This window comes from Chrysemys picta, chromosome 3 (assembly GCF_011386835.1).
Source record: "Chrysemys picta bellii isolate R12L10 chromosome 3, ASM1138683v2, whole genome shotgun sequence".
In the NCBI taxonomy this organism is placed as follows: Eukaryota; Metazoa; Chordata; order Testudines; family Emydidae; genus Chrysemys; species Chrysemys picta.
The window spans coordinates 154,001,273-154,015,840 of record NC_088793.1 but is presented as its reverse complement, the minus strand read 5'-3'; the positions used below and the strand labels follow the sequence as shown (position 1 = coordinate 154,015,840).

Here is a 14,568-nt window from a genome sequence, read left to right as displayed (position 1 = left end):
TATCTACTTCCCTTGTAAAAGGAACACGTTCCTGTCCTTCCCCCCTCCTAAAAAGAAGAGATGGAACTTTGAAAGCAAGGGATCTAGTGGAGGGAATGAGGGAGCGAATAGCCAGAGCCTTGCAAAGTGAAGGCTCTCTCCTGGGAGCAATGGATCTGGCTTTAATGCTGTATTGGTTATGAACAGGTGATCTAGGAAGGAAGGTGTCCGTTGTACGCTATTGAAAGGAGTCTAATCTCTTTGTAGGAGCAAACCATCTTTCAGCGGCAGGGTCAGACACAGACAGTGTCAGAGGAGCAAGTGTAAACACGCCCTAAATTGCCACCTCCTCTTGGCCCAATGCAACACACGAAGCCGTGTGGTCCAGGGGAGGGTGGGAGGGATTGGGCTGGCATGTAAATTGCCGAGTCAGTGAAGGGCTGTGGATACCCCCAAAAGGGCAGGGTCTTGAGCAGTCACTTGCCCTGTGTGTCTGAGCCTGGCCCTGCTCACTCTGCCGTGGCTGGCGGTCCCTAGTGTCAGGAAGCGGAGGGCCAGTGTTGACAGAGCAAGTGCACTGCTGATTGGGAAAGAATTGCTCAGGCGAAGCTGGGTCAGGAAGCCAGGAGTGCAGGAGAGTGTTTGGGGAGAAGGGGAGACTGTGAAGCCACCAGTACTAATGTTCACCAGCTGCCTTCCCAGGGTGTGGAGTGAGAGTATAGAGCCTGTTTCACAGCTGATGGAGCAAGTTAAATCCTCCCAAGGACACAGTAGTGTTGTTTGCTGTCCATCAGCACCAAAGTGGTGATCATTGGGCTGTTTTATTCTGTTCCCAACTGCACTGCAGCCTTTAACCCATAAAATGTTGGCGTTTTCCAAGCTGCCAGTCAAATGAATGCTGAGGAGGTTCTATTTTCAATCTTCAGAGTGTTACATGCCCAGCCACAGAGACCAAAGCTTGTGATGTAACCCAGGGAATGTTCTAATTTTAATTCCCTGAAACATATGGGGCTAGGACTCTTCAGCTAGGGGTCACTTGTATCCTCTGTACAAGAGCAAAGTGCATTGTTGTTTATTCAGGAACACAGGATTTGCCATAAAGGATCAAACCACAGTCCTGGCTCCAGCAGGGGCTAATACCCAATGCCTCAAAAGAAGGCAAGTCCTCTCACAATAATACACCTGTTGTATCCAATTATAACATGCTAGACACCAAGTATATATGATTATTTCCTGACCCTGCTGGGCAAACAGTGTAGTTGTACTCTGAAGCATGACATTTAATTACCCACATCACAGTCTTGGCTTGCTTAACAACAGTTGTTACTGATGCCCATAAAGTCATCCAGCCCTTCTTTTACATCAGCCACTTTGTCTTAGTGTTCTCCTGCAGCTGAGAGTTCCGCAGGTTGACTGACTGTAAGGTGCACAAAGCAAATACTGGTTTTAATGGCTCTAAGTGCATAGCCACTGAATTGCAATACTATTTTGTGCCTGTGTCCTTGACCTTCTTTCCTTTTGTTCTGTGTCCAGGTCCTTTGGTGTGTTGCTGTGGGAGATATTCTCTCTTGGATATATGCCTTATCCTAGCAAAAGTAACCAGGAGGTTCTGGAGTTCGTAACAAATGGAGGAAGGATGGATCCACCCAAAAACTGCCCTGGCCCTGTGTATGAGACTAACTCATTTTGTGCATGAACACTCTGCTCTGGCTAGAAGATTATTAGCTTTATTACCATATATTTAATGACCTTCCTTAATTAACTCAAGTTCCAGAGACTTTTTTCTACTGGTAATGTTATCTGTCAGCTCTTTTAGGTTAATAGTCGGTGCCTTCTTGGGAAGTATGGACCATTGGCTAATGTGTTAAAAAATATCGGTCAATAGCTCTGTCCTTCAGATTAGATGTAAAACTGCAAGTTCTGACCACCTGTGGCCATTAAAGATCCCAGGTGTTGCTCACAAGTAGCAAAGCCGTGGCTCAGTTAATTAGGTTCTAACCTGCCTACAGTAAATTCCCTGTGTGGTTTCAATTGGGGCTAGATCATTTTTCTGAAGTGTCGCTGGATTCCACCCCACAGGTGCCAGGTGAAGCAATCCGTCTACCTGGACAGCCTGATTTTCAAATATGCTGTAGGGGCTCAGTGCCTTTGAAAATCAGTTCAATAGTGTTGGGACCATTTGGAATAAAGGTAGCACACAATTATCACTAGATCTCTTGCAGTGCAGCGGCTTCCAATTTAGTTTCTCAAGGCGATACTTCGCTGAGCAGCCACCAAGGGCAGTGTATGACAACATCGGGTAACATCCTGTCTTCATCTGAATGGCCCACCTAAGTCTGTGTGGAAAAGGAACATCATGGTTTGGAAGGAATATTTTCAAAGGATGTATGGTAGAAGAGACTCCTGGCAAGGCATCTGTGTGGGAATTCCCAACCCACTTCTTTGAATCCATACCCCCGCATTCTTATCAGTTTGATTTCTAAGTGGGAGTTGGAGCAGCTTCCCTCTCCGTAGAGGTGTTTTTCCCCCCAATACCAGACATAATGTTTCGAGTGTGTGGGAAGTGAGGAGGGGATTGGATGGAAATAGCCACTTTGTTAGGTCTTCCCCATATGTAGCAAAGGCCTGATTTTTTTCACCAGTGGTGTCAATTTCACAACATGTTCCAAACAGCAGCATTTAAGGGTATATTTGGCCCTTGAGGTGCACTATCTGCATGCAGATGGAGAGTGGTATAGGACCCTACACTTGAACCCACAGCAGGATGGACTTTTTCACTAATCGTGGAAGGTGACAATGAACACTTGGTGGGCTGATGGGTACTGATGGACCGTGGTGAACTGAAGTCCATTAACTACCAAACGCATCTTCCTTTTGCCTTCCTGCTTTTCATGATTTTCTCTCCTGCTGCTGTTGTAGGTATCGTATAATGACCCAGTGCTGGCAGCACCAGCCTGAAGACAGGCCAAACTTTGCCATAATACTGGAGAGGATTGAATACTGCACCCAGGTATTCGTTCTTTCATCTTTCAGCGTAAGACACCCAGGGGGCAGTACTGCACTACTGCAGTGAGCTATAAACACATATGTTGTGTTAGCCTGAAATCAGTGTCCTATAGTAAACTGAGGTGATGGCTCCTCTCTGGGCAGTGAGATGGAAGCATGTGTTTCTGAAGGGCAAAGAGAGGGTGCTCCTCACTGCCCATGCACACACCCCACAGAAGAGAGGCCGTACACAGGTATAGCAACTCTGTGATTGCTGTTTCTACATCAAGGTACAGTTCCCCAGCAAGCCAAAGGCCTGAGCCAGTCCACCAGGTTGCACTCTAGCACTTTCACTCCTTTCTTCCTTAGCTGTGCTGCAAGGGGATTGCCAGATAACAGCCACTTTGCACATTTTAATTCTTAAGATATTGACCAGTACTGAGCAGGGATGTATCTGACCCAGGGCACCAGTTCCAGTAGACCCCTTTAATTGTGGAAAGGTTTGGATCCAGACTGAAATTTCTTGGTTAGAGCCAAGCTGGATCTGAACTGGAACACTGGATGCAGTGATGAACTCTGGGGCAGTCTGGATCTAGAATCAGATTACATTTCTTACCTTGGGCCCATCTCTAGCTTCATGTGTTTTAGGGCCTCGGACCTGGCCAGTTTGGAGAAGACAATTGGGGGCTGCAGTGCTGTAAGAGCTGGGAGCTTTTAGGTCAGGCAGAGGGATTGGGTTGGGTCTCCTGGCCTGAACCTGATTTCCCTTTTTAGTACACAGCTCATTAACCCAGCTCTTCTAGTCTAGTGGTCTTGCAAATGAAGCAGTCAGGAAACTGTTGGCTTGCAAGCTTTGGCACAGACCTGCACAGGCCAGACAGCACGTCATTTCACCACTCCGAGCTTCAGTTTCCCCATGTATAAAATAGGTCTGGTACTGAGCCACCCGCTGGGGTATTGTGAGCTATGTTCCCTCTAAGGTGCGCAGCCGTGCACAAGGCCATCAAAGGCTGCACACTTAATTGGCAGAGCCACACAGGCGTGCACATTCCACAAAGGTGGGCCTGAAAGATGGCAGTGGGGTGAGGTGGGGACTAGGGAGTAGGTGGGGGCAGTGAGGTGAGATGTGGATTGAGGATAGGTGGGGGCAGTGGGGTGAGGTGGGGACTAGGAGGTAGGTGGGGGCAGTGGGGTGAGGTGGGAGGTGGTGATAGGGAAGCTTGGGGCATGCAGGGCTGTGGCGACTCCTCCAGCCCCAGTGCTGTGGCACGGCAAGTAGAGACATCTCTGCCCCCCAGCCCCAGGGCTGCAGCGGCCCAAGATGCCTCTCCCCGAGCCCGAGACGCCTCTTCCTCCCAACTCCGGGGCTGCGGTGGGGAGAGACGCCTCTCCCCCGACCCAAGATGCCTCTCCCTCCCAACTCCGGGGCTGCGGCAGGGAGAGACGCCTCTTCCCCGGCCTGAGACGCCTCTCCCTCCCAACTCCGGGGCTGCGGCGGGGAGAGACGCCTCCCTCCCCCAGCCGGAACCCTTACCATCTCCCAAACTCTAACCCCGAGCCTGGAGCCCCCTCCTGCACCCTGAATCCTTCATCCCCCCCCAGCCCCACCCCAGAGCCCGCACCCCCAGCTGGAGCCCTCACCCCCCTGTACTCCATCCCTCTGCCCCAGCCCTAAGCCCCATACCACACTGCGAACCTCTTGGCCCCATCCCCGCCACACATCACCTTCATATTGGCGCACATAACAAAATTCATTCTGCACATGGATGGGAAAAATTAGAGGGAACATTGTGAGGTTTAATCCATTAATTTTTGAAAGGTGCTTTTAGATCCTCAGGCGGAGACATTAACTCCAGGTTTTGTGTTTGTTTTTTTGGTTGTCTATTACTAGTAAGCAGTTGACCAGCTTCCCACACTTTTACAGCTTTCTGGGTAACATTTTCAAAAGTGCCTAAGTCCCATTGAAACGCCGAAACTACTTAGGCGCCCGACTCCTAAGGCTTATGCTCCTAAGTGGCTTAGGTGCTTTTGAAAATGTTACCCTGCATGCCTGAGTCTCCACCCTGCACCACATTGCTGCTACATTTTCACAGCTGTAACTGCTTCTGGACTAAAAAAGAATGTTATGAACTCTGTGTTCCAATCTGTATCAGCCCAACTTTCTCCCTGCAGTTTCAGTTGCACATGGGAATTCTTCACTAAATTAAACTAATGTGCTGTGTTTTTCTGTGCTGGTAAAAAAGCTGTCACGTTCCACCCCAGTGGTAGTTGCATTTCCCTGAGATTCCTTTTATAAAGTTTGGGCTCCTCTTTGGCAAAAGATGCTCTTTGGCTACAGGACAATTATTATAAATAGGAGGCAATTGGCAACAATGCCTGAATATCAGCAGTGGCAAGAGTTTGAAAGAATCTCATTGTTCTTCCCTCTAGGATCCTGATGTCATCACCACCGCTTTACCTGTGGAATATGGCCCATCCATTGAGGAGGAGGAGAAGGTTCCAATGCGCCCAGAAGACCCCAAAGCAATCCCTCCTCTGGTGATCTCCCCACACCAAAAGAGAGAGGGTGACAAGCAGGCCCTGCCTTCTCCACCCCCTCTGCCTTCAGCCGTCACACCTGGAAAACCTTTGGCAAAAGTGGCAGCCCCCGAGCCTCTGGTCCCTGTTAATGTGCGACCAGCCCTCGAAGCGGGACACATCAACATGGCCTATGCGCAGTCCACCCCGGCTTCTGACCTTCAGAAAGGCAGGGGGTCCAGAAATAAGCCCACCAATCTCTGGAATCCAACATATGGCTCCTGGTTTGCAGAGAAGCCTGTCATCAAAAACAATTCTCTGCTGGAGAAAGAGGTGTCCGAGAGGGAGAATTTGGGGCACGAAGGAAACTGTACTGTGGGGCCTGGTGTCGTGACTAGCAGGCTGCCAGGCTCCTCTCTGCTCTTAGAACCGTCTTCACTAACAGCCAGTGTGAAAGAAGTGCCTCTCTTTAGGCTCCGCCACTTCCCCTGTGGGAACGTCAACTATGGATACCAACAGCAGGGCTTACCCCTGGAAACCTCTGCCCCACCTTGCGCTAGCAATTATGAGGACTCTGTCCTTAGAAACAAGAGCCACGTAGTCCATCAGGGGCCTTGAGAGCCCTCTGCACTCTTGACTCTCATTCTGTGTGGCTCTTGAGCTTGGAGAGTATTGTCCTTGTCATCCAAGAGAGAGCAGACAACGCTAACTTTCATTATGTGCCAACTAGCTCTGAAGTGCCACCCTTTGAAGCCGTGTTTTCAGATAACCCAAGAAGCTTCAACTCATTGGAGCCTCTGCTACTACTACTACGAGAAAGGGGGGATATTAACGTTAACTGCAAGGCCCAGCTTTCGGTTGCATAAACGTATATGCATGGTCATTGTCGTGTCGTGCCCTTCCCTGTGTGCTTCTTCTCAATTGTGTATGCTCCGCTAAAATGTAAGGTCAGGTTTCACTGCCTGAGTATTTCATGTTTGGGGTTTTCCTTGCCAAGCTGCTGGTTGCTGTGGAATGGGACTCTTAAAATCCCCTATGGATGGCAGAGGTTTGAGGTGGCTTGGGAAAGAACCATTTATTCAAAACAAAAAGGATAAAACATCTTTGAATGAAGACACCAGGGAACATTCCCAAGTTGCATTACTGCAGTAACATAGTCTGCACCAGCCCTTGAATATGCAGTAATTACGGTATCATTGGCAAGGCAATGGAAAGATGCCAGTCACACTGTCTGGTTTGTGAGTAAGATGGGAAGATAACTAACTGTAGAGGAAGAGAATGAAGTGCAAAAGGAGGAGGATTTATATTTTTTTCAGACCCAAAGCCAAGGACAGTACTGGCCCCTTAAAATTCTTTCTATGCTACAGAAAGGAAACACCGGGTTCTACAGGAACCTCTTGTTGTTCAGTGGAATTCAGATGGAATTTTACAGGGCCAGTTTTGTGTGAGAGAGATGTTAAAAAGGCCTTTACAGAGAGAAGTCACCAGTAGATGGAAATACAAAGGTCTGAAATGCCCTTTACTAACAACTCCAACCAGAAGGCTTGACTTTGTACCCTCATCTGATTCTAGGCAGTGTCTGCATTTCAAGGGTTCATTACCCTCGTTCCTTTAACAGAATTCTTGTATGCTAGTCCGTTAAAAAACCAAAGCTGCACTGCTGCATTCTGTACACCTTGTGCATGAAACGTGTGTTGTTACAATATACACATAAGAGTTGAATTCAGATGTACATTAATCATTTACAATATACTCCGCTGGGGCTGCTGAAGCAGCAGTGCTGTCTAAAATACACGGTGCCTATTTCCATAGAAATAGGTCTATCGGAGCAGCAGCAAAGGAATATAGAAGAGATGGGGCTGGATCCAAGACCTTTAACGTTGGGGGAGTGGTTCAGCATCCAGTCCTGGATCCAAACTTTGCAGTAAAATCTCTAACGAAAGAAACCAGAGCCCCAGATCAAAACACCCCAGGCTTTGGGGTGTCAGAGAAAGATCCAAATCTGACGACTATGACCTGAGACCCCCATCTTTAAAGTGAAGTTCTTGTCCCTGCTCTGCCTTCCCCCACCCCTCTGGTAAATAATGCTGACGTCTTAGTAGCGTAATGTTGAAATTGTGCATCAAACTTTTTTTTTTTTTTAAATGAGGCTTATGTTAGCAGGTCTGAATTGTGAACTGTAATGATTCTGTGGGTGCTTTGGACTTCACTCATCTGCTACTGGTATGTCGCATGTCATGGCTGCATGGATTTCATGTAGTGGGGACCAGAACTCAGGACCATCTGTGGCAAATACAGAGGCCTCTTCCACTTGAGCTAAAAGGATATTGGGGTGTCTAATCCTCTCGGTGGACCAGCCACTAGAGGAGTGACTTGCTTCCAGACACTGGAACAGGGCTGCCATTCCATCTAGCTTAGCACTGTTGCATTCACACTACTCTTGCTACTACAAGAAGTGAAGAACTCTTCTACGGTCTCAGGAAAGACAACGTGTTCCATGGGAGAACAAGGACTGAGCTTTACTGTGTACCATCAAGGCTGTTTGCACTGCAATATTATCCATGTGGAACTGAAATTTTCTTTAGACATTTCAGCTTTCTTTTCCTTTTTCAAAAAGGGTCCAAATGAATTTTTTTCAAGCAGACCCCAAGGGAAAGCTTTTTGCTTTCTCTCACTCCTTTCAAGGCAAGAAACCGCTCTGAGTTTTTACTGCTCTACTAGCATGTATAGCTGAGGGCAGAACCTAGTCATATGGTCTTAAAGGAGCATAGCTGAAAACTTAATAAACTGTGACCGTCAGTTTCAAGCGTATTGAGCTACAGAGCTGGGATTGCCTAACCCTGCAACTCCACAGTTATTGTTAGTTTCCAATTGCTTCTGTTAAAAGTAGCATTAAAAAAAAAAAAGACCCCTTACATCATCAGCAAAGGAAGAAGAACAAATGCCTGGATAGCTTTTTTTCCTCCTCCCGATTCAAGGGGAGAGCATGGAGACATACTGATTGATTGCTTTTCTGCCTCTGCCTTGTGGTGTGCATCTATAATTTTATTGTGGGGGGCGGGGGTCACCTTACATGGATGAAGCTCACAACGAGAGCTAAAACCATTGCTACCATTTACAGCTGGCCCACATGAACAGCATGTTTTGGTCAGTGAAAAATGGGGAATTGTAATTCAGATTTGCTGACAATATTTTCTTCTCCCATACTTGGTGAGACTAGCGTAGGATGAGATCTTCAAAGAGGCACAAACCTCAGATAGTTCTAATGAAATCTTCCTTTTGATAGTCTCTGTGCAAAGTGCTTTGGACTAGGACAGTGGTGTTCAGCGTGCCGCTGGGCTTAGGATCTGTTGAATCAAGACTAGGTTTAGAGCTGAGGTTGAATGGTGTGGAGCAAGATTTTGGCCCAAATGTCAGAACTCTGAGTTGGCATTTCTCATGAGGTTTCCATCATCTTGCATAATCAGTTTCAGACACAGCCACAACATGACCAGTAATGAGCTGCTTTTGTAGTTTTGGAGCCAGTGCAGACATGGCCCCACAGAGGTAGGTCTGAATTCAGCTACTGACATACGTCTCCTGGTATTGAGGCATTCAGAACATGTAGTTGTGACTTATTTCTAATACAAAATGTGACCCAGCTCATCGCACACCCACCCTCCCCCCCTTCTTGTGCAGTTCAGTATACTGCATGGGCCGATGCCGGTCACCAGTGACAGTGACCTCCAGCTTAGCACTGTGTGGATCATATTCTGCCCTGTGCTACACGTATACACCCACTCCCCCCTCAGAGTTGCATTCATGCTTTTAAACTCATTGCTTAATTGTAAGCCTCTCCGTAGTCTCGCTGACAATGTGTTTGCAGGATCAGGGCTTTAATCCCTGCACACTAACCCCAGTAGTGTGGTAATGAAAGGAAACTTCTCCCTGCTGCCGCCTGTTTGCTCTGTGGGTAAAATAGCATTTCACACTCCCAGTATTGCACAGTGCCTGTTCGCTTGAAATTTTTATTGATAATAGTCTTGTCTAAAGGGGTTGCAATAGGGTGTGGTAATAGCTCTGCTTCACTTGGATTGTCACTGCTCTGCTTTGTGAAATGATCTGCAGCAATCAGTTCAGACAAGGAATTAAAAATGCAATGGTTCAAGACATGCATAACAAGTTCTTTCCTAGCAGGTGGGAAGGGCAACTTCACAGCAGCCGGGTTTGTTACCTTTGTCACCACATAGAACTACAAGGGAGGAGGGATGAAGTTAGAACACATGAATGGGATGAAAAACAGCTCAGTGTCTGCATGGTCATGCACTGATTGATGGATATTTCAGGTTTTTTTTTTTTTAAAGTCTTTTATTTTAGCTATTCCCCCTCCCGCCCACCCAAAGTCTCCCTTGGAGGCTCTGACACTATTCAGTGTTCATAAACCTAATGCTGTAGGATCCGCATAATGCCGCCGTCTTTTCACTGGGTTACTCCAGCTGTATACCAAAAGCAGACTTGTCCCACGAACATGTGTGTGGGAGGGGAGGTTTGTATGTAGAGGGGGAAATTGAGGGCTTGCTTCAGGCAGGCTCTGTTTTAAATGCCTGATCATGTGAGCTCACATGATTGGAGCACTTTGACATGTCATGTCTCCCAGGAGTCCCATCTAAAACACTAGAAGCTATTTTACACTTGTAACAAACTTTTGTCCAGAACCAATATTTTAAAAGTAAGCATGTCTTGGAGTAACAGTTATATAAAATATTCATGTACATAGTTTATAGTAGAATCACAAGGCCCACATGGGGGGGGAATACTATCTCATTGTAAATGTCTTCATTTGGCTATCATATGTAGCTACCTTTATGCTATAGTGAAATGTGGGTAGCACGACAGCCTATAAGACACGTAGTGTGATGGAAAAATAACTACAGAATAGCTGTAGGACATTTAACAAACTGGTTAAAGCCCATGTGGACTAGAGCTAGGCAGTAGTTGTTTCTTGTAGAATTTCAGTAGGTTCTAGGTGGGTGCCCCCACCTATGTACCTCATCAGAGTTGTACATTCAGGCAGCTATAAGATGAATTACAACAGGGAAAGGAAGGGGTATGGCAGTGTGAGAGGGGGACATGGGCCAGGAAGTACAGGGCAATGGCCTCCATCTGCGTTTAGGTTGCTCCATGTCATGCTGGGACTGGCAGGGAGCTCATGGGCAAGTTTACTTGAGGCCCCACAGTTTGTTTCAGGTAGCTGACTTGAGTTGAAAAATGGTGATGGCTTCAGCCTCTAATGAACCAGTCAAGTGGCGCATCCAACTGTAGCACCACCCGCTTCCCTTTCTGCGTCTGGGCAAAGGTGGTGCGTTGGCACAGAAGTCTCTGTGGTCTCATTTCTACAATGCATGACAGGATTAGTCTATTGTCTATTAAGAAGAGTTTGATTTTTGCAAGCCTGGCCTAAAGCTGACACCATCAGCTTAGTGTAAAAAAAAAAACTTGAAAAACGAGTAGTATAAAAATCCTTTACAGGGATAAAAGACCTCACATGTTGCCTATCCCATATTCCTCAAAGGAGAGTATCTGCATCCAGCTTTTCTGGTCTGTAACACTGCTTCATTAGAATGTCTATCACAGGTACCGCAGCTTATGCAACACTATGTATAAAGGAAGGGCCTATGCACTTCAGGGATATTAAAAGACATACTAATATATGGTCATTGAGTATTTTGTATTGAATAGTGTATTTGTATTGTAAACAAGTGTAGTGAACCAAACGGCATGAAGATAAATAAAATGACAAACTAACTCCAGCTGTTGGGTTATATATTGAAATCTCTGCCATCATTATCTCAACATCAGTTCATTTACAGGACATCACCCCTGGCTTGTAATCCGAGGATGAACTATTGTCATCACTAGGCTTAGAAGTAACTTCACATAATATTTCAACTCCTACCTAAAAATCAGATCAAGTCCTGTTAAGCTCCTTTCAGGCTAGCTGCAGTGGCTATTTAGCAAAGTAAATGTGTTTCAAAGTTCATGGTGGTTTTTTTCTAGTGGCAACAGGACTGACAAAGTTGTGGGAAAAAAGCTATTCAAGCCCAAACAGATAAAGATCAGACAGGGAGGTTAAATGACTCACTCAAGGTCATATAGGAATACCATCAGAGCCATGACTGACACTTGTATACCACGGGAGAGCTTTTGGCTGAAGATTTCCTATTGCTTTAGAAAAGGTTAAATATCAGCCCCTGATTGTAGACTGGGAAATAGAGCACAATAGGGCAAGTGACATGCCTAAAAATTAGAGCCAGGTTCGATCTCAGCCTTCCGGTCATCACCGGCCTTCAGCCTTGACACTACAGAGAGATTAACTATCCCCCTGCTGATCATTTTTGGCACAAAGAACAGGAAAGCAAGGCCCTCCAACAGTGGGAACCAGGAGTAGCTGTGCCTTTGCACAGATGAACTATGGCACCTGAACATTATCCTCATTAGCAATTAAAAGAGTGGACAAAGAACCTGCCCAAGCACACTTACTGAGTCTAGGCCGATCTGGAATTAAAAATCAGGAATGCCTAGGGCCTAGGCGACTGCTGAGACCAGAAAGTTATTACAGACATTGCACTATCCAAAACGGGTGGAGAGAGAGAAAAACAAGACCAGTTTAAGTGATGTATACACTTTGTTTGGCAGCTTGCAATTCTATACCATACAGCAATATGATAAACTGCACGAAGATATAAAACCTGTTTATATATTAGAGTTGCCATTGCTCTGTCCTATTTACATAATTTGTAAGGGAAAAAAGGACAATCATTTTGTGACATGCTCCCCCAAAAGCAAATGATCTTTAAAAGAATGGGCATTAATAAATCAAAGATCGGTGAATACTGAGTTAATTACAGAAAAAAAGATACCTATAGATATAAAACATGGAAGAAACAGATTTGGACATACAGATGTTCAGAACCTTGCTAATTTCAAATACAAAGCTATAATTTAGACAGTTTATAATAAAATGTGTACATTCAAAAATTTACAATTTTTATCTTCAGTTAAAAACTTCCATAGATCAGAATACAATATGCAGCCTTTTTTAATAGTCCAGGAAAAATAGCCATATTTAAAATACATTGTATAAGCTGCACAAAGTCAGTCTAAAAATAGGATACTACAAATGTAATTTAAAGCGCGGTACATTTCTCAACTAAGTGAAATGCAACAAACAGCTCATTCAGAAGTGTCAAACCATTGTACTGTTTGAGATATTCTGAAACTTGTATGCTTGCACTAACAAAGATAGTTAATACATGCTAAACATGTTATGTATTTTAGCTGTTCAAGATGTATATGAAACAAATTCTAAAAACACTGAGTATTTTAAAAGGCTGAGACAAATCATGTTGCAGCCAAATAATCAAAAGAAGAGTGTTAAACATGCTACCTCTAAAAAGATTCATAGGCAATTTTTGAATTTTATAAATGGCAAATGTAGCAAAGAAGAAACGGTGCTCTGAAGGACAATGACGAAATATATAAAATGCAAACAAAGTAAAAACTGAATAATGTTTGCTTTAAAAATATATATATACTGTATAGTACCTCCTGCAGACAGTACATAAAAAGGACTTTGATGCAAGTACTATGTGAGGTGAACCTAAGTTCTATCTATATGCATTGAAACAGGTTGATGATTGTAGCCTGCAGCAACAGCAAACAAAAGAATTTCTTCAAACAATGGGGGAAAGCTCTCCAGAGAGGAGATGAAAGTGCATTATATTTTCAAAAGTGCATCTTGCATGCTGCTGTCTTTTTACAAATCCACACAGAGAAAAGTGCAAACCAGAAACAGTGTATTTGTGCTTTTTACAGTCTTTTTTCTGTTTCATTCATGCTGTTCACTGGCATAGCACGGGAGCAGCAAATTCTTCCAATTACAGTTTTTCCATTAGCCCCGTGTGGTTTTTTTTGAGATGGGTTTTTTATGAATGATAAAATACTTAATTGTTTCACAACTGATTTTTTTTTTTAAAAGAGTAATTTCTCCTGCTTATTACTACTAGCTCACAGGGAGATGGACAAAGTGTCTGGTAAACAGACTAATGTGAGAAACAAGGTGGAGGAGGAATATTTTTCCCTGGATCAACTACTGTTGGTGAGAGAGCAGCTTTCAAGCTATACAGAGTTCTTCTTCAGGTCTGGGAAGAAGAAGAAAAAAAAGAGCTCTGCATACTCAAAAGCTTGTCTCCCTCCCCAACAGAAGTTGGTCCAATAAAAGATATATTCTGGTACTCACCCTTGTCTCTAATATCCTGGGACCAATACTGCATAGACTAATGTGACTCATTTAACAATCTCCTTTGTTATGAAAAGGCAGGAGAATGATGTATCAGTTCATTAGTACATGGAAGAAAACCTTCCAAATACACTGAATCACAAAGCAACTTAAAAGAATGTCAACTATACTGGCCTTCTCAGAGTGGGCCATTATTCAAATAATACAGTATCAAACCCATAATGCTTTTACAAGAAACTCACAGGCAGGGACTGTGTCAAAATAGGAGAGAGGGGTATATGATTTCCACTTCTTATTATGATTCTGAGGTGGTTAGAGCCTGAAGAGATACATTACCAAAAAAAGCAGGTTTAATAGTTTAGATAAAATTTCAGTCAGTATTCCGTGCAGATGATGTTGGGGTTATTGTATGTGGTTTAATGCTTATATATCATTGCACTAGCACTTGATGCACAGGTTGTAAGCATTCTGGTTCAACAAATATCATCCACAAGTTTTGCTCCATTAATCCCACGATAGGTTACTCTACTAGGCCGAACTAAGACTCCATGGTTTGTCTTACAGGTGAAGTAGCGCTTGTCACCCACAGATCCATCATTCTTTCCCTTGGCACTTCTGAGTTCAAGTCCTAGCCATATCCCTGGTGCAAAGTCGGTAGGGCCAATGTATCTAATTGTGCCCATCTCATTAGAGCTGGTTAGAAGGACCTGAGAACCCTCATGTAGTTTCACAGGTCCCTCAGTGTTAGTCGTAGTGGTGTTGCTCCAACTACGCCGCAGCATCGAGCTTCTAGATCTAGTTAGAGAAAG

General features: G+C 44.8%; 2 protein-coding genes across 18 annotated transcripts in view; one reads left to right on the top strand and one right to left on the bottom strand.

Annotated features, from left to right (window-relative positions):
• ALK (ALK receptor tyrosine kinase) overlaps positions 1-8,387 on the top strand; it is a 587,230-nt gene extending 578,843 nt beyond the window's left edge. For all 4 annotated transcript variants that reach the window (XM_024114624.3, XM_065589314.1, XM_065589315.1 and 1 more), the window contains 3 exons: positions 1,513-1,647; positions 2,899-2,989; positions 5,395-8,387. In XM_024114624.3, the coding sequence (XP_023970392.3) occupies positions 1,513-1,647; positions 2,899-2,989; positions 5,395-6,099 (931 nt within the window). In that variant the 3' untranslated portion in view covers positions 6,100-8,387. The remainder of the gene's footprint in view (positions 1-1,512; positions 1,648-2,898; positions 2,990-5,394) is intronic.
• A 3,739-nt stretch (positions 8,388-12,126) lies between these two features.
• CLIP4 (CAP-Gly domain containing linker protein family member 4) overlaps positions 12,127-14,568 on the bottom strand; it is a 75,468-nt gene continuing 73,026 nt past the window's right edge. For all 14 annotated transcript variants that reach the window (XM_065589324.1, XM_008174964.3, XM_005289533.3 and 11 more), the window contains one exon: positions 12,127-14,554. In XM_065589324.1, the coding sequence (XP_065445396.1) occupies positions 14,233-14,554 (322 nt within the window). In that variant the 3' untranslated portion in view covers positions 12,127-14,232. The remainder of the gene's footprint in view (positions 14,555-14,568) is intronic.